At 41.9% G+C, this 20158-nt stretch overlaps 2 protein-coding genes across 4 annotated transcripts in view; both read right to left on the bottom strand.

Annotated features, from left to right (window-relative positions):
• LOC311014931 (AN1-type zinc finger protein 5) overlaps positions 1–8521 on the bottom strand; it is an 89239-nt gene extending 80718 nt beyond the window's left edge. Inside the window, exons 1-5 of one of the 2 annotated variants that reach the window (XR_014597307.1) lie at positions 8329–8521; positions 7881–7992; positions 5622–5749; positions 5031–5138; positions 3721–3935 (exon numbers count right to left, since the gene is read on the bottom strand). Coding sequence is in view for 1 of the 2 variants with exons in the window: in XM_084011883.1 (XP_083868009.1) it covers positions 3787–3935; positions 5031–5138; positions 5622–5749; positions 7881–7992; positions 8329–8488 (657 nt within the window). In the remaining variant the exon portion in view is untranslated. Of the gene's footprint in view, positions 1–371; positions 3936–5030; positions 5139–5621; positions 5750–7880; positions 7993–8328 lie in introns of those variants that run through there. The other variant, XM_084011883.1, reaches the window with a different exon arrangement.
• A 1496-nt stretch (positions 8522–10017) lies between these two features.
• On the bottom strand, positions 10018–19762 carry plin3 (perilipin 3). Of its 2 annotated transcripts, none has more exons than XM_084011877.1 (9): positions 19651–19762; positions 16256–16335; positions 15400–15489; positions 15015–15210; positions 14439–14521; positions 13591–13822; positions 11560–11900; positions 11111–11329; positions 10018–10742 (listed from the first exon to the last, which is right to left on the bottom strand). In XM_084011877.1, the coding sequence occupies exons 3-9, from the start codon at positions 15466–15468 to the stop codon at positions 10602–10604; spliced, it is 1281 nt and encodes a 426-aa protein (XP_083868003.1). In that variant the 5' UTR covers positions 15469–15489; positions 16256–16335; positions 19651–19762; the 3' UTR covers positions 10018–10601. The 2 variants fall into 2 exon arrangements, with proteins under 2 accessions (XP_083868003.1, XP_083868004.1); XM_084011878.1 differs by having other exon boundaries at positions 11111–11326.
• Between the last annotated feature and the right edge of the window lie 396 nt (positions 19763–20158).

Below are 20158 nucleotides of genomic sequence, written 5' to 3'. Positions count from 1 at the left end.
CATTCAAACTCTTTCCAGGCATTGTGTGGTGAAATGTGAGTAAAAAGTTATTTTTATTCTATGTTCCTGATCTTGTGATGTCAAGAAATCACGGTGACGTTGGTCTCCCGGCAATTCCTCTTACAGTATTCAGCGGAGCCGAACATTAGATTCTATTATTGTACGGTTTTATTGTGTGTAGTGTTTTGCTTTGTATTTGAAAACAATATACAAGTACAAAGCAATGGGGCCACAGCGTGTGCATGCACGGGGCAACAAAGAATTGCAGCTACGTCTATGAATTGTTTTTATAAAGCTTTTATGAGGATAAATGAGGTAATTTTCTAGAAAACATGAACATTAAAATGAATAAATACAAAAGACAAGTGTAATTTAAAATAAACTTTGTGAATTTATTGTTTTATACTTACTCTTACACATCATACAATCCTAAATCTTTAAAGAAACAAAATAAAAAGATATCTGGTGGTGTTTCTGGGGGACTGGAGTGCCACGGGTCAGGAACTACAGCTCTGTTCACAATGTAGATTTCATTTGATGTCCCTCAAGCTCATCTCGACAAGACAGAATGAATCAAGTCATCGTCATGTCTTCACGTCTGCAGTGAAGCTGAATCTCAATCAGACTCGCCACGACTCACAGGCTCATCATCAAAACCCTCGCACGATGCACACGTCGATTATGAAAGGTTGTGCTAAAGACGGAATTGAAGACTTCAAAACTCTATCGACGTAACAGAACAGAAGGTAGAGAAATATGTATTGATAATATCTAGATTATTAAGTTATGGCTGCCCTAATTGCTGGTGCCGAGTCCTTTTTATCACAAACAGTCAAAAACAATCGGAGTGATCCAACTATCGGAAATCACGTTTAAGGAAAGTTGGGCTTCCGCCCAAAAACAGAGAACATCAGGGCCAGTTTGATAAATGACATTACAGCTGATTATGTGAATTTTGGTGGTTTACATTCAAACTGCCCATGTTTATTTAGAAAATAAAGGGTGGGGGTTTGATATGAGCAGTCAATAGAAAACGAGTGCAAACCATGAAATCCTCACGATTCACACACCTGAACAATCATCCCGGGTAAAGGACTCTTTCAATCTGGAAAAAAGGAAAACCAAGATTTTTGTGTGTGACAATATTTTTGAGGAAATATTCTGAATGTATAAGACACACCCGAGGGAACAAACTACAGAGCTCCAACCACAAGTTCCCCCTGAATATGACAATAACTCCTTCTGAAATTCAAGTTTCCACCAGTGGCAATAAAATCACAGTCACAGGCTTTAGATGACCAACTTGACCTGGGTGAAAGTCTCGCTGTCACGAAGCCATTCAGACGTCCATCACCAACACTAGGACTTATCAGAGCAGGATTTATGATAAAAGCTAATTTTCCAATAAAAAAAAAAGGAGCCAGAACTAAACTCAACCAGGTCCAACATGTTATTGTGTATACAAGGAAGAGCCATCACATCCAGTACATTCTGCGTTGGCATACTTTGGAAAACACACACTCTGATTCCGTGAAACTTGTTTTCTGCAGCTCTTTTTCCTAAATATTTAATGATCAGGATCGAGCAACGTTTACAGGGAAGGGCTTTTGATAATGAAAAGATGAAACCTCAAATGCCTCAAAGGGGCCGTTTCAGATTTCAGTATTATGACTATACTATGAATAGGCGTCAGTAACAGGATAAAGATCACGGACTGGGATATTGTGTTATTGAGGTTAATAAAGCTCAAGGTGCCTGTTAACAATCTGACAAGTATAGAATAGAAGCCACATGGCCTGTAGGAGCTGCTCACGGTAAAGCCAGATACGGAGTATACTTTTCTATGGGCTGATGATGTGATTAATAATGTGGTAATAAAATAAAAAAAGGGGGGAACAAGATGGGGGAAAAAAGATCAGTGCCACTTGTGGCACATTCATTTTTTTTTTGGATAACTATGAAAAGCACTTTATACACATAGTACTATTCTTCACTTTAGTCCCCCACCTTTATTACCTGGCAAAAATCTACATTAAGATTATACTATATGAATAGGAGTCATATGGTATTTACATTTGGAGAAAACAAAACAAAACTGTAGAGCCCTGTTAACTTGAACCTTGAGGGTTCCAGCCATGCATTGTGCTACTGCTGTGTGGCTTTTTAAACATTCCAGCTTCATTACAATAAACGGCAACTCGTGTCTGACTGCACTCATGCAGGTTTACGTTTGACGGTCCTGGAAGAAGCTAGCTAGAGGCGGTCTTCGTAGCAAGGACTCGTCTGAATCCGAGCCCGTCGTAAAAAGCACAGCACGCAACTCCGTAGCATCGCGACAATCTTTCAAATTTAGCCGAGCAGAAGGTGTGTCAACGTGCAGAGTCACTGCGACCCGGGTCAGTCTTGGTTCAGCATGTGTTCGTGGTCTGCTGGTGGTTAGAGAAACGTGGAGCTCCACTCGGACTCCACGGAACGGAAAAAGGGCATTCAAGGAGGACACGCCGCCTCGCTTGAACAGAACGTCTCATCAATCAGGCAATTTCTTCAGTGAAACTGCTCTACGGATCAAATATAAACTGCAAATGACCCACATGCTGAACAAAACTGAGTAGGTGTTGCATCTCTTCTTGTGCTCTGCAGTTGACACACTTTGTTGTGCTTTTTGTTTCCAAAACTACGGATATTTTTGCAGCACAATTGTAACTGTAACGGCTGAACGGGACTCTACTCCATTATATCAAAGCTTGTGTATTTTTTTTTAGTCGATGGTTATATAATCAAGATGGAATTACTTAAATATAATTGAAAAGGTTAAGTGCAAATCTTAATGATTTGCAGACACATGCTGCCAATCCTCCAGCACAGACCAACCAAACGATAAAAAATAAATAGAATGCAATCACACAATTCAAGCTAACTACAATATATTAATATAGATCTTCTGATGTCATACGCTCATTAAAACAGGAAAAAAAAAAAAAAAACTAAAACAGAATTCAATCACTCAGTTAAGTCAAGGTTCTCAGTTTCCCCTACCCTTGCCCTCCCCTACCATCCCCCTCCAATACCTGTTCATGCACCCAATATCAGTATAATTCAATATATCAAAGAGAAACGGTTCTGGAAAATGCTGAGACTTGGGAGTTCAACGTATGGTGATCCACAGAGAAAAGATAAGAGGTTGGAGGGGGGAAAAAATATGCCAATTTGACAAGAAGTTGACATCATTTTCAGTCTGATGGGGGATTCCAAAGCCCTTAAAAGGTCTTGCTGATACATGAAATCTCCCAGTAAGGATTTTTTTTTAACTTGTTAGACCTTTTTAATTGACCTCTGTGTCATTGTTCAGGCTGTGACACATTCCTCAGCTTACCCCTGTCTCACTTCAACTGCCTTACAGGGATTGTATAAAAATAAAACCACACGATCCCCCAAGTTGAGAAACAAAAAGGGCTAAAATCAAATGCCTTCCCTCCCCACAGCAGCACTGATGTCCACCAGAACCCCCACTGCTCTCCCTGACTCTCAAGCACACTTTCATACAAACACGCACACAAACACACACACTCACAGAAACACTCTGGTTCAGCCGCAGTCACCGGTGGAGAGAGAGGGAGATGCTAGTAAGGGAAGCGTCTGGCCAGTGGCTGCAACCTCACCACCCCACCCCGCCCGTCTTAGTCTACCATGAACAAATGAAGCCATGATATCAGGTGTTTTTCATCCAAGTCGCCATTGTTCAAATTCAAAAAGTCAGAGACTTTTTTGTTTTTATGCACTAGGTCCTCATAACTTCTGAATTTTCTCAGCCACCACGATGGGGTTCTCCTTGCGTATGCGGGCGGCAGCTGCACTCCGGTAATCGTAGGGACAGTCGTGTTTGTCAGAATAGCGGTGAATGGCACAGAACAGGTTCCCGCAGCGACAGTCAAAACCTTCAACAAAGAGAAGCAAACATGGCCAGTCAGCATACAAGCTCACTGGAGACATCATTACACATGTAAAGATCTAGTATAAAGGGCAAGTATTGCTGCACTGACTGAAGATTAATATCTGTTGCTCAACACCCAGCACCACCGCTTTTAAATTGGGCAAATTTGATTTTACTTAAAAAAACATCAACAGAAGAGTAAAATAGGATGTGGATAAAAAGCCGGCAACTCAGTTCAAGCTACATTCAACCCCTTGTATTTGGTGAGGGATCAGGCATAAAATCCAAATATTGCTATCCAACATTAAATAGCAACTGGAGCCTCCTTTTGAGGTAACAGAGCTTGACAAAAAGGTGGAGGCCAGCGGTACACTGTGAAATGCACCACTAACCTGCAGTATGTTGCTCTCTGCAAGTCTTTTTGTTGTGGAGAAAAACTAACATTCCACAAACCATGAACTGGGAGTTGAATCCTCTGGAGGCTTTTAGGACTCAAATTTAGAGATACTTTAACACAACTAATTATCATGCTAGAGTCAAAGCTCAGGTAAGATGTGAGGAATATTTGAAAAACTCAAAAAAACTGTTATCTATTGTGTTTGTCAGACACTGAATGGCAGGAAGCTTCTGATCAGCAGCATTAAAATCAGAAGAATGATGACTTTCCTATCTCAGCAGCCCAAGAATAGCATCCCTTTCCAGATTCATGAGAAAACAAACAAAAAAAAAGCACATTGTCTGGTTCGAAAACTGTCATCTCCTTGGGTGACTGCTTATTGAAAAGATTTTAATTTTGATAAAGCAATTCTTTGCTCCAGATTTACAAAAGGCCATCTGGCAGTGCTGTCAACTCGGCTCCGTTGTGTCCTATTGTTGCACGCATTGTGAAATACCCAACTGACATTTGGACGCTTTGCACCATTAAACCGGGAAGACAAAGATAATGAGATGACAGCGTGGTATCAACAACGTGGACAAGGTGTGATGAGTTTATCAAAAACTACAAACTGCTTGTGTGTTTAGACATACTGTGAGGGGAGAACCCCCCCTAAAACAGGTTCATGACTCATAAAACGTTAAACAACGTGTGCAATCTTACCAGTAAGGCCCACTTTCTTCCGGCACGAAAAGCACCGGTTCTTTTTCTTGTTTTTATCTGGAGTTTGGTCATTGTCGGACAAAGCCTGTGCTGCTTCCTCCACTGGCTCTGATGGAAGAAAAACACGTGTTGTTGTCAAACAAAACTAATAAAACCAACAATAGCCTGAATTAAACATTCAAAATATATAAAGTAAAAAGGGTTACTGCTACGATCCTTTATTTCTATTTTCCCGAGCCAGCTCCAGCTCCAGCCACTAAACTATCGCTCTATTCCCCCATTTATCCATTTGGATGGTGGATCTGTGATAATGATGCCATCTCAAACCAGTCAGTGTGACAATAAAACCCTCATCTGCACTTGAAAACTTGCCATTACCCCAGAAACAAGTATGCGAAGCAGATAAAACAAAGAACATAATTCCTCCGGAGCATTGTGTTTATGAGTTTGGAGATGTTTACGGTGACAGTTCACATGTTTCATTCGTACCCTTAACGCGTGAGGATTGCGCTCCACAGCTGTGACTCACTGTAAGTGGATGGCGGGTAGGGACTCGTTTGGAAAAAGGACCCCGTTTTCTGTGATGTTTACCTGAGCTGTTGGAAGTACCCTCCTCTTCTCCCTCCTCGGCCTCCGCTCGATCGGAGTCTACAGCTCCCGAATCCTGGGAGATGCTCATAGCTGTCATCTGTTGAGTTACGGGGCTGGGGGAGCTGGGACTGACATCACAACAACAACAACAACAACAGAAGAAAAACATTTCAGACCACACAGGAATTATTTTTTAATTCAAAAACTTCATTCATTAACACACTTTTCTGTTCTGGTTGCCGTCCAAAATGACTTAATTATCTCTTGTTCTCCTCTTTGTTATTGTTTTGCTGTGATTTGCTTTAAAGCGTGAGCTAAATATCAGATTATTTATGATTAATAATTATAAATAATTATAAAACATAAGAGGGGGTAGGACCAGAAAAGTTTTTAACTTCTTCCTATCCCTTTTGAACATGAACTATATTATTTGAGTCATGTATTTATTGCTTAGGATTCTGAGGATCCTATTCGCTTGTTTTTCTTTTTTTTGCTTTCCTTTTTACTGCTCACACTTTATTTAGTTTGTATTATTATTATTTTTTAACATGTTCAATAAAGATTAAAAAAAAAACTTACAAGGCATCTATGTCAACATTAAGTGAGCACAATCTACAATACAGTAGGGTTTTCCAAACACACTTTGTTTTGTTTTATTTAGCTGCTATACATTCTCCCATCAGTCTTTTTGTGACTGACTACAACCTCCTTGGATCTGCTTCAGCACACTTCACATCAACCACTTCTGAGAAATGCTTCTGAAGAGCTATCTCAATAAACTTGACGAGACAATCCGTGATTACATTATGCAGACAGATCAAATAGCAAATAGCTTCTGATGATTCCATAAAATGTCATCATTTTAGGAAGAAATGACTGTTCAGACTTCTCTGTGGACGTTCTGGGAAGAATACACACATAAGTGGGACAACGTCTCTGATAACTGGGTTTGTTTTAATGTGTTTCCAGGACACTCAGAAATGAAGGCATTGACAGTACAGTTACTGCTCAAATATTAAGCCCTTTAGTCACCCATCTGATTCACTTTCCCTTAGATCTACCCTGTTCTATTGTCATTGGTTGGTTGGTTTCTTTCCAGCACATGACAGTTACATCCATAAATCCAGCACAAAGATATTTTCTCAACTATTAAAACAGCCTCGTAGAACTTCCAAGACATCGTCATCTTCAAATACTTTCCTCATCCATCACATTAAATATTTCAGAATTCACAAAGAATGATTTATTGGCATAACTAACACAAACCATACAAGAGCCTTTACAAGATACATCTATGGCCTGGTTTTAAGAACAGGCCACAAGCAAGTCTTGAGCGTTACTCCCATAGCTCTTTATTTCAGGGTCAACTCTGATATGGTTCATTCTGCCAAACTAATTGGCAAAACCAGCCCAAAGAAAGCACCAGTGGTCGGTTCTACCCAATGACTAGCCATCCACAATGATTCAATTAAAAAACAAAATCTCTTTATGAAGGTAAGGTGATGCAAGACCTGCTTACAGACAAGGATTATGTGTGTCATTTCACAGATAATCAACATCTACCTCGCAAAATGCTATTGGTTTAATGTAAATGTGTGCAGACTAAATGGAAATGCAAAGCAGAGACACTCAGTCACCAAGAACTGAGAACAAGAGAAGCTTCTGAGTGACAAAGACGGTGTATAAATATTCAGTGACATAACAAACATGACACTACCTATAGATGCTATGAAATATACAATACCACAGTGGGTTCTGACCTGGCATTGTGTTTGGCTGAGAGGTATTGTAATGTATGCAAATATGGCAGATTACAGCCACTTCATCATGATATCGGAGTATAGCACATTTAAGAAATAGTAAGCAACAAAGTGGCTGAAATAAGTGTTTGAATGGCCAGAGAAGATTGTATCTTGAACAGTAAGTTCCTTCTCAAGCTGTTGTACTTGTATTTATTGAAGGTACTAATGAGAACACATTAGAACACAATGTGCTGGAGCTGGTGATGAACTGATCTCCTCATTCATTTAGGCAATTAAACAAGCATTATAATAATCAAACGTCCAATAGAATGACAAACACCAGTTAAGAGGCCAACATTTTCCAAATTAATTTCCTTATAATGACCCAACTTGTCTGATTAGCTTCTCAAAAACATTTCACGGTGAACATAGGATATCGTATTTCGATTGTAACTTGGTCAATTCATTACAATTCCAACAATTTTAGCTGTTTTTTTCCATCTGTCAGCTGACATACCTGGTCGTTTGTTCTTCAGGTGGGGTTCCTGGCACTTCTGTGCTGGGCTCTGAGGTCGTACTCTCCACAGTCACACCAGCTGACCCCGGTGAACCCGTCGGTGATGTAGCAGCTGTGTGGGGACACAACAGTCTGATGGCACCAACAACACACAGAACCTGAACATGGGTGACCCTCCCTTTGTTTCCAAGTACATAAGGCTGTCATTGCCCGTGTCGGCTGACAATGAGCGTTTGAGTTCATGTGAAACAACAGATGGTGACGTCACTCTCTTGCTTTCTGATGCCACAGTGTAGGCAGCTATTGCTACCTCTGTTCTCCAACCCCTTTTAGCAAATTCAAGTCCCCCCCCATGACTGTCCAGTTTTTGAATAACCCCCCGTTTCAAGTTCCTCTCATTCCCACCTAACAGACCCACATCTAGCTCATGTCTCTCCCATCTTCCTACCTTTCTCTCCCGGGGGGCTGGATCGCCCCCCTCCCTGTTGTCTCTGCAGGTGTTCCTTGTAGCAGACCGAGCACATGCCGTTGGTGCGGGGGTTACCATAGAAACCGCATCCCATAGTGCAAAGCATTGGCACTTGCGTCTGATTGGTCTCCTGAGCCATGCTCTGACAGAGGGGGTAAGGGGGATGGGAGAGGATATTCCTGAAAATGGGGTTGCAGAAGTTAGTCAAATGATTAGCAGGCCTTGTTTGATTGCATGGTTATACATATTTGTTTAGCTAAAAGAGTTTGGAGACTGGCATTGGAGCACGAGAGTGGAGGAAATGTGAGTTACGTTGTACAGCTTAGGGGTAATAACCTACTAACAGCTGTAATTAAGGTTTTGTCAAACAGCTTCATAGCTTTTTTTGATCAAGGTCTCAAAATAATAAACAATTCACACATGAAATAGTCAAGTCTAGTTCCTGACCATACAAACAAACTTCCCAGTACTGACCCAAGCAGATTTCAATGCATCCAACATATTCAAATATGAGTGTGCAGATTCATACATTCATAATTAATATATCTAGGTTAACAGCTTCATACCTTTAAGAACCAAACTTAAGTCCATACCACCAACAGAGTGATCCACTGAACTGAGAATTATGTTTCTAAACTAATGTAAGAAGACCAATCAAATCTGACATTAATAGACAAATAGGACAGTAAAAGGATAATAAATGGAAATATAATGCTCCTCCTGGAACATCAGGGCAATGCGCGGGGAGTTTTTGAAAGTAGTACACTACTGAATATTCACCTAAACTATGTCCATCGATGAAAACAAAGGGTACAAAGAGACGTGCTCGGTTTCAATGCGAAAGGCAAGTTTCAGTCTCGGAAATCACAAGCCAGCTCAGCTGGTTTAGGCTTTCTTCTTCGCACAGCGAGATGTTTTGGTCGGGACAAAGTTAGCAAGGAAATAAAACACAAGCTCAAGGCATGTCTACTTAAAAAAAACACACCCAGAAAACTAAAGAGAAACCCGAAGCGATGACCTGGCACCTTGCCTCCACTCCGGCTAAACAAACTTACAACTGACTGTCCCCAGTTTGGAGTTCGTCCGCAGCACAAAACAATTAGCATCCTCTGCTCGCATAGCTCAAAGCAAACATTAGCAGCCGCTGGACGGCTTGTCTGCCTGGATACCAGCGCAAAGACAAGGGGGGACCCCGCCTGGTATCCTTCAGCCGTGGTGAAAAAGCATGACACGAAAGAGCACGGCGCCGTTAGCGACGGACTGTTTACAAATATTATGTTCTAAAAACCGAATAAATGCTTGCGCTAGCAGGCTAACGCTAGCTGAGCCGCTAGCATGATCAGCCAGCCCCCTTTAAAAGACAGCGCGCTTCCCCGTAGTGTCCCAGCCGGTTTAAAATGGGTCACGCGCAGCGGGAGTGTCCCGTGGCGGTGTCGGATGAAGACAGTACCTGGAATTCGAGGTACCGGGGGACTGCCGACGACCTTGGGCTTCAGATTTGTCCAAGTTGTGTCCCCAGCAGAGTGCGCGGCCTCCTACCCAGCGCTAGCTCCCGACATTCGAAACAACGACCATGACGTCATCCTCAGCATCGATTCAGCCTTCAGTCAGTCGGGGCCAACATAGCAAAGTCCACCACCCCATCAAAACCCACCATGGCAACAAAAACACGCAGTAATAACACTTTATTAATGTGTTCAATACATCGATACACTGTCAAAATATAAGTACACGTCAGCTCATTAGTTCATCAGCTGATCCCATAAACAAATCAATGGTTCAGAGTCAAGAAATTAAAACTGCTGATCTAAAAACGAATGCATACACCATTAACGTACATCTTATTAAAGTAGCATGCTTATGTCTGTTCTATTATCACAAAAGGGCTTTTCGATCCTTTAATGGTGTTTAGTGTTGACAGGCAACATTTGGCTTCATTCTAGGAATACTTCTTCTTTTCAAAGTATTCAGTATGGGCAAATACATAGATTCATATTCAAAATATGTAAAATATACATACTTTTACCTTTTTGTATAAATAAAGTGCATAAATGTGTGACTTGTCTAGCAGTGCCATGTGATCATCTTAAACTAATGCTAATTAACGCATCACAAAGAATCAAAAACACATGAATTTAAGGCCTCATTCATTAAAGTAAGCAGATTATGTTATTTTTTTGTCCCCCATCTACATTATTCATGACAGTCTTCTGTCATGAACTCATGAAGAAATACAACAAAAGTCTTCATGTCTAGTTGTGTGGTCCACTCTGCTCCATCTCCACCTCTCCCTCCGGCTTCTCGGTGATCTGAGGAGCAAAAGGTCCCACCAGCCAGTTGAGTGGTGTGTTGTTGAGTAGATACTCCATAACGCCATCCAGGGACTGTTGAACCTGGGAGAAAGAAAGCACAAACTCGTATCACTTTCAGCAACATTACTTCACCTTAAATCAAAACAACTCTAACTTATGTATATGCTAAGCTCATGTGGGTATTCCTAAATATAACATAAGCTTGACTGTCCTAGTTTCATAAATGCATACGAATGAGCAGACACCCCTGGTGGTTTTGTTTATGTAAACTATGCGGGGGTTTCCTGTTTAATTCCTTTGCAATATGACTCAGTGGGTATTATTCCAGCCCCATTCTAAAAGGTGATAGAAGGACGAATGTGTGATGGGATTGGAAAAGGAAATTAAAAACCATATTTAGCAAAGCTGATGCAGCAAGACAAAAAAAAACACTTTGGTGGAATTAGTACTTGGATCAGGTGGTGGCGGCTCCGCTCCACGAGGATGGGTGTGATGGTGCTGGTGTTCCCCAGAGAGGAGTGCAACTCTTCAGCTGAGCGCCGTGCGACGGTAAGCTGGTCTTGGACTGCACCTGGCAGACCCTGAGCACTAGACACCACGTTGGAGCATGCTGACCTCAGCTGGTCGCTCATACCATGCACCATGGAGAGGACCCGCCATTCCAGCTGCTGTATGAAAGTAGAAATAAAGATAGAGATGAATGATCATTTTTAGCATTTTAAATCCTATAAATGTAACACAATTCCCTTTCCTTCTTTAGGCCAAAGCAGTTTCTGCCATCAGATCCCAATTCTGATGATGACAAAATTCAAGTGTACAGAACCGTATATGCTGTCAAATGCAAACATAATCTGGTTTAAAAACCATGAAGGCAATTTCCAAATGCTTCAGTCCTGACCTCAGCCTCATCTTTGGTCCCATCCGGCTCCGACTCCGTCTGTCCAGCTCCAACCTGCTTCTGCCTCCACTCCGTCCAGCGCAGCAGCAGCTGCTCTGAGGATCCTCCGATCTGGTTACTGGCAGTACCCAGACTGGTACGGGCACTTTCCAGCAGGTCCAGAGTACTGGTAATCTGAGCCACTGTAGTATAGGTGGCATCCCTGGCATGGCACGCACGCCTCAGGGACTGCTGCAGCGCACGCTCCTGCACTTTGGCGGAGAGTTTCCCCAAGCGGACAAAGTAGCTGGGGCTGGCCGACTGGGTCGTCACCTCACTGGAGGCAGGTTCGGCCACAGCAGCTGAGAAAGAGGAGTATTCATCTCAATTACACTCAAAAGATGGAGAAATTAAATATTTAGGTGTGAGCAGGCTTGATTATAGTACTGTGTATTATACTGTGTGTGTGTGTGTGTGTGTGTGTGTAAGTACTGCTTGATGATGGATGTTAGAAGGACTGTGATCAATGCAAATGTGGATCCCATCGTTCTGATTGCATGAAAAAGCAAACTTTCTTTACTCTGGTTTTATGCATATGGTGATGTCTTCTTTACATAGAATTCACAATATACAGTATATCGCCATGGTAACAGTATGGCAACATATTGCATGTTTTGATGGATGGAGTCTCCCTCTTTCTCTACCAACTGGTGCCTCTGTTTGAAGTTGGGCTCGTCGACTCTTCAGAGGGAGACAAACAGACATGAGAGTGACCTCAACTCCCCCCAACCATCAGATATGCAGAGTGACACGTTCTCCCTGTGTCTCTGCTAAAAGCCACAGTAACCACTGAATAAATCCTTTGCTGCCACCGCTAATAACAGTTGAAGTTGCATCGTTTTCACATTCATAATCAGGTAGAGGGGGGTGGCCCCTTGAGTAGTCCTGCCATATTGGATTATGGCAGGTTGTCATGATAACATGACATCATAGTAGCAGGTGTCAAAACTGTGAGTGTTGGAAATGGTCGGTGCTTTATGGGCCAAGCTAACGGCGGGGAATTTCACTGGAATGTCCTGCTTCCCGCTCTATGAATATCACCAACTGTTCCCATCCAGTCGCCGCGGTACAACTGAACACTTTCCTCACGGCCACGCCCATCACGCCACATCATCGTGTCCTCATAATTAACTACGTTGGACGGCCTCATCAAATTTGCCGTTTGATCTGTAGATCAGTGAAGCAAGGACACAGTGTCGGCTACTCACTTGCAAATAGTGCAAATGTCATCATTCATGCATATTAATTATGGAATATATTAAGAATCGGTAAATGCCAGTAATGTCAGCTACAATTTATAATGTATGAAATTAAACTTTGAGTAATGTAAGGGATATGAGGCTAATCGATGTGCTTAATCTTTAAGTGTTCCTCTCAAGGCAGAACTGTAGAACTAATAAAGCTTAACTGAAAGTAGATGTACTTTTCATATGCCAACGTGGAACGAAATACCAATTTTTCCTATTTAGCTGTTTTTTTTGAAAGAGCAAAAGAACCTAAAAAAAGGGCCACATATCAGAATGGCAATTTAAAGAATGAAGATAAAGTAATTGTTTGCATGAAATGTATTAAAAGGTTATGTGATCCTAATGTAGACAAAAGCATCAACAATGCCAAATATAAGGTTGGCACCGTTCCCACTGAGAAAATCTCATTTAAAACGGCTTGGTTTCTATTAACGTTTCTTTTCCATCAGCATGATTTATGGAGCACTGGGATTAAACGGCTTTAAGAAAAAAAATGGAATTCTTACTGACTGGGTCTCGAAGCCCTTAATTTGTCTTTATTTACTGCGATAAAATCCTGACAAACTGCCCACTCGCTGTCCGTAGTTAATTAATTTCCAACTGCAGCCTTGTTTCAGCTTCATTTGATGCAACGGTCAAAAACACACCTGTCTATACCTCAGCAGGAGACACATGGATTCACTACCTCCCCTGGTTTCTATGGACTGATTATGCTTGCCACACCTAAAAAAAGGCAGCTACTGACCCAGCTCCCTCTCAGTGACTGGTAGGTTCTGGTCAACCCAGTCCTCGGATCGGCTCAGGGCCAGGCCCATCCCGCTGCTGACCATCTGGCCCATCCTGGTGCCCATGGCGGTGAGGATACCTCCGCTGACCGCTGCCCGGGTCAGCTCCACGCCGCCCATCACGGCCCCCACCACAGCGTCTTTGGCACCCGCCACCGACTGGTACACCATCCCGACTGTGTTCGACACCACCTGAGGAAGAGAGATCACGAGTCGTCCTTGGAGAGTGATGATTTCTCCCCGAAGTGAAATGCTGTTGCTATGGTTACTTGGAGTTTAAAGGCACGTTCATATGTACACGAACGCAGGTGACGGTTGAACACGTGAATGCCAAGATGCTAATTTAGAATGTGGACGAATGTTTTATTTCCCCTTCGCTCGCGATGAATGGAGGTGAACGGGTGAAGAATGCTAGTTTTGAGCATGTGTGACCGTGTAATACATCTTGTGGATTTATAAAGGAGGCTAGTTAACGACTCTAGCAAAGTGTCGTCATAATGATTGTGTACTTTATCACACATGCTATGTTATTATATGGGCTGTTTAACTGTTGCTCTGCACAATGACTGAGTGTGATGAAGGATCAAATCACGGGCTATCAAACTGACTAATTCATGTTCATGTTAATTAACTGATACATGATGTTACTGTAAGTTGCTGTGTGTTGAATGACATATACCTATATTGTACATGTAAATAGCCTGTTAAATGGCCTTCAGATCGATAAAGATCCCTTGCAACATTATGCTTAATAAGTCCAAATGCACAGTAAAAACGGTATTACTTGACTGCATTATTTCTGTCTGACCTTGTCTGCTGGTTGGTGAAGAATAGGCAGCTTCTCTTCCATCTTATCCAGTCCTTTCATGGCGTACTGGTTCACCGTCACAACTGCAACAAGGACACAACAGAAATTCACCAATAACTTAAAGAGGAATAAATTGAATTCCTGTAGTAGATCATGTAGTTGTCATTTTTGAAATACTTGTCCATGCTGAAAGAATATTTGCAAGAAACTTATGAGCACATCTCTGGTAAACATAAGATGTTAAGTGGTGCTTTTGTGGAGAAACTCTGTTTTACAGACTCGTCAACTAATTGATTAGTCGAAGGAATTACTAAGGAATGTCTTTAGTCGACAGCCGTAGGGGGAAGCAGCTAAGTAACAACATTTTTAGAGATTAGAATGACAGCTCCAGTAAACGACCTGAAAATCCTGTTCTTAGAAGAAGAAACCTATTTTAATTCTTGCCGTATTCCAGCCCAGAGGTAAACGAGTGGACATCAGTTTTACACCTTTAATGTGCAACGAGCCTGCAATATGATTCCAGCGGTAGGCCCTCATTGCAAATATATTACATCATACTCGGAGGGAAGAACTCACGCTGCGGTTCTATAATGTCAAAGAGGGGCTTGGACCCCGTGGTGGCAGCTGCTCCCAGGCTCCGGACCCCACTCTCTGCCACGTCCATCACTCCCTTCAGCAAGGGCACGTTGTCTTTGGTGCTGCTGTAGGCGCTGGACACCACCTCGCAGGCTGAACTGACCAGAGGCAAATTGCTCACACGGGAAACAACGTTCTAGGACAAAAACAACCATTACGGTCACTGAAGAGACAAACATGTGCAACACAATCTCTTTCCAGTTCAGAGGAAGTTTTCTGTTCTGGATAATGATTGATTCCCCCGGTGCCTCATAGAGTCTCAAATGAGTTCGTAATGTGCCTCGGCTTTGTAACGCGTGTCACTTTGGGTCACAGTGTCCCTCACCTGCTGGTCTCCATTTGTTGGTTCTGCTGCTGCAGCGCCGGTCTCATTAGTCTTCCCACTGTCTGCCATTGTGAGTGCCGGATTCAATCTCTGACATGGAATACAGAGAGTCAGACACGGAGATTCACCTCACATTGCTTGGTGTGCATGATGAAATACATCTCCGACAGCCTTTGTTTAAGTGGAGAGGAGAAAATGTCTTATGAATTCAGAAATGGATTTGCTGTCCTGTCAGACGGTTTAGGGATCTGGGCAGAAAGGCAACTCAACCATGTTAAATTCATTTGTCAACATTATGATGCAACGAGGATGAAACTGCATTTAAAAATGAAACGGCGCAGACAAGCAAACGCTTCAAGTCAGCGCTCTGTGTCAATGTTGAGAGTTACAAAAAATGGATAATGACACATTTGGTATTTTGTTTGTTTCTTGTTTACATCCCACAGCTATGCGTTTGCATTTTTTAAACTATATGGCATCTTAAAATATTAAAGTCAGCATCAGAGCCATATTTAGGCAAGGCAATTTTATTTGTATAGCACCTTTCAACAAGAGGGCAATTCAAAGTGCTTTACATAAAACATTAAAACCCCATTAAAACAAGCCAATAACCCCATTAAAACAAGCCAATAATAAAATAACGTTTAAAATTAATAAAAAATAATAATAATAGAATTTAAAAAATAAAAACGTATCAAAAAATAATAATAAAAAATAAAATATTTGCTCACGAAAAGAGGGATTCATGAGGCCAAGGATGAGCTTGGGTGAGTAAGACATGACTCGACAGTTTCATGATCATCTGTGCGTCAAGTAAACTTCAGCATCACAGAAAGAGTCACAATGCTTCACTTACTTCCTCAGCGTCTCGGTACGTGAACAGGATCCTGAAAACACTGGTTTCTCAAGGTGATGCTTGCTTCGAGACGATGATTTCTACCACATAAAACAGAGTCCAGACATGATAAATTAGAAGAAAGAATTCTGGGGAGTTAGCCTAATTTAGAATTATGGATTAGAGTCAAGGGGAACTACGGAGCAGCGGGGCACTGATGGTGGAGATTGATTGTTCACAAGCTCACATGAAGGCACGCAGGAAAAATGGACCTCGATATCATTTATATCAAGTGAAAATTCTTAAGTGAAATATTGAGCAATACTGAAAGTCTCCTATTATAAAATATTGCTTTAAATGAAAACTAGGCCAAAGGAATTATTCCAGTGAAATATTGCTCCCCCATTCCATTAACACCATGAGTTATTGCCTTAAATAGAAACTAAATCTAATACTAAATCAGGTCAAAAAAAGGGTAAAATAATAAACTTCACAAATGGGAAACACGAGTAAATGTCTCTTGTAGAAGTGAAACGGATAAATAATCTCCATCATGGTATAGTGTTTGTAACATTGCAACTACCATGGATTTTTATTATTGATTAAACTGCCAATTATTGTTTTTATATATGTATATATCACGTGTAGCTAAAACCATGAGTCAATTAATTGAATTTCAATTGAATTGAATTTTTTTTCCTTCTCATCTGCAACTATTTTCATCATTTTTACAATAATAATTAATTGTTTATGTTATTTTTCAAGAAAGAAACTGCCAAAACTCTCTGGTTCCAGCTTCTCAATACTGAGGATTTGCTGCTTTTCTTGTCTTATGTGATATCTTTGAATATGTTTGGTTTTTTTTAACATGAAGACATCCCAATGGATTCTGAATTTCTGGAGGATAGTAAAAAAATCCCACTATTTTCTCACATGGTATAGACGTAATCAATAACGAAAAGATGAAGAGATGCAATTGACGAAGCAAAGAGGCTTGATAGCTGGTACTCCCAACATGTGCACGACATCTGTTTGTGGGCTACCAGATGGCGCAGGGAGACGTAAGTGGGCCCTCAATCTGTATTTCCTGGAGCGCTGGCTGTTAACCACGCTTGACCTGATGTATACGGCGGGCGAATCAAAGAAGGAGGTGGCCTGTGTGATCATACTGCTGGGGAAACATGCAGCAGTAGCATGAGGAGGGCAGCCGACCAGCTGGAACCTGTTGCCAGCGTGGAGCGATGGCTCAGGTGGATGAGGCTACACGCCCACCTGACGGAAGGATCTACAGCAGCTCCGCCCATGGATGACCCTTTATATACAGCTATCAAGTCATTCACGGATTCTTTCAGATGTCAGGGTGAATAAAACGCCCTCTGATGTTTCCCCGTGACCTGTGGTGCTCCAGACCTTGTGTGATTGCAAATTGCATTTGGTTGCAACAGCTTGGTTGAGCAACGTGTTTTTTTCCCCCCCTGAGAGGCAGTTGATGACATCTTCTATGGCTTCATTACAAAGTCTGACACTATGTTCCCTGCCATCAAGTGGGTGATGAGCTGGAGACACAGTACATATTAAGAGGAAGCTTGTTCGGAAACACAGATTAAGGCTACGTTTATTCATAGCAGGGTATTTAGAGAAATCCCCCCCCCCCCTCCGTTTTAAAAAAAGTTGTCATTTACATCAAAGCGCATAAATACGCCGTCTAGCGTCATTATAACTCTGCCAAACCTATGGGCGACAGTGTAGGGAGAAGGATAGAGCCATGCAAGCCAATCAGAATCAACAACAATGAATAACAGGAGCGACTTCCTGTGACGCTTGAGAACCTAAAACCCCGTTTCTCCCAGTCGACACGACAACACATTATCAGAAATCTCTTTTTAGACATAATCTGTGATAAAAACGGGGTTTTCGTGTAAACGGGGCCTGAGCTGTTCATGCAAAGACGTTCGGAAACAATCATCTCACTGATAAGTGATCCCAGCAAAGTGCTCACAAACAGGCGATGTGGCCTCTCCCTATACGGCGTAACAAAACTGTCACATCCTCAGAACGCTGAGCCACACTATCAGAACAGACAACCGCTATCTTGTGGAGCTGACCTTTGATATTAATGGACAAGCTGGTATATCTCAGGGAAATTATTGACACACAAAGAGAGCTTACTAATAGTGGGTCTGTCTTTGATCCATGACACTACAGCTGTCCCTTACCTGACAGACTGAGAGGGAATATGTATTTCAACTTTATCTAAAATAGTATAGACCCAGGTCAGTGAGATGAATTTGGCCAGGCTGAAACGCATTAAATCAGAGCACGACCTGGAGGTCAGGACCCTCCGAGGCTGGGGTGGCCAGACTACGGCTCATGGACTGCTGCAGCCGGCATCACACATATATATATTTCTGATAAATCACACTGTATATTTCACATCCTAGTTTAAAAACCAGACGTTGACTAAATGGTAGTGAAGTTATTGCTGCTTTGGCACAGACCTCAATATGTCTACCATTCCTGCCTGTTCCGTTTGTTACTGTGAATGCTTAAGTGCTTGCTTGGTCACTGAACAGAAAGCAATATTTCACAATTTCTGCTCGTTTTGATTCGACTTATTTCCATTTTCACACATGACATCACAATATTTTAAGACACGGAAATACTTTTTGTGATATATATAAGCACGCCGATACTGTAATGTTGAATATTTGGGCTTTCTGGTCTAGATGCTGATGTTTTATTGCGGTTGAAAAGGTTTGAAATCAAAGTCTTTGCCAGGGTTTGGCCCCGTGACTCCTCCTTTTTGGATAACCATGCTCCAAGAGGTCAGAAGATGATTCCACAGATAAGAAGAGGGAAAAATCCATTACACAATGATCTTGTGAAATATTGGGCAATTGCATTTCTCCAGACCACCGAAAATGTCCCAGATGAAACAATGTGAGAGGGAAATGTCCTCATAGCTCATGTCCACACACTAGGAGGTCACAGACTGTCTGACAGCACGTATTATAACAGGACGCAGCCCTCCGTGAAGTATAAGTCTGCGGATTCCAACTCATTTCAGCTGCTTTTGAACACAACATCGAGGCGCGCTCGCGCCGTTTACTTCACAGCAGCAGCAGCTGTCATCTCTTCCAGTAGGTGAATGAACTTTGACCCAGAGGACAAACGTTTCACCTCTCGTAAACGTTACCAAAGCAAACGTGCTTTTAACCGTTTCCCGCTTTATTCGGCGTGACTTCCGGGCAGATAAACGTCCTCGACGTTAACGAGCAAAGTGAGTAAAGATTCATAAAGTTGTTTTCAGCACGTCAGGTTTAAGTTAGCGTTAGTTACCGTGACACGTTAGCTTAGCTAGCTACGTGAGAAGTTGGTTAAAAGCGAGAAAGCAGAGCTGTCAAACAGACACTGACCTCCTGGCAGGCTGTCTCCTCCTGTCCCGGGGTGACCTGCGGTGTGATGTGAGTCCAGAGAAGCGGTCCAGCCCACAACAACAAGGCCCTCTGTGTCCCGGATCAGTGGACGCTATGGGCAGAAAGGCGGAGCGAGCCATTGTCTTATAGACTTTTACAACCAGTTACGTCACAGAACTGAAGTTACAGTCACAGCTGACACATGTCTAAACACATTCACATAGAAAAAAAAAAGAAAACAGATTTCATGTCAGCTGATGTTTGAAGGAAGTGGATGTGTGAGTCTGATGGGGCTCTAGGCAGGAAAACCTAACGTTCATCACCATTATGTTATACATAATCTGACCAAAACAGTGTAAAAAAAAAAGGTTTTATTTTGAATATAAAAGAACAATACAATCTTAAATAACTTCAATGTTGACACATTGTATACAACCCACATTAAGATTCCAGTGCTCATCAAAACCCTTAAAAAGGTGCTAAATATGATATTCAGAACATTAATATA

Source organism: Eutrigla gurnardus (genome assembly GCF_963514095.1).
Source record: "Eutrigla gurnardus genome assembly, chromosome: 6".
NCBI classification, from domain to species: Eukaryota; Metazoa; Chordata; class Actinopteri; order Perciformes; family Triglidae; genus Eutrigla; species Eutrigla gurnardus.
Note: the sequence above shows the minus strand (reverse complement) of the source record. Positions and strands in the feature narration are given on the sequence as shown.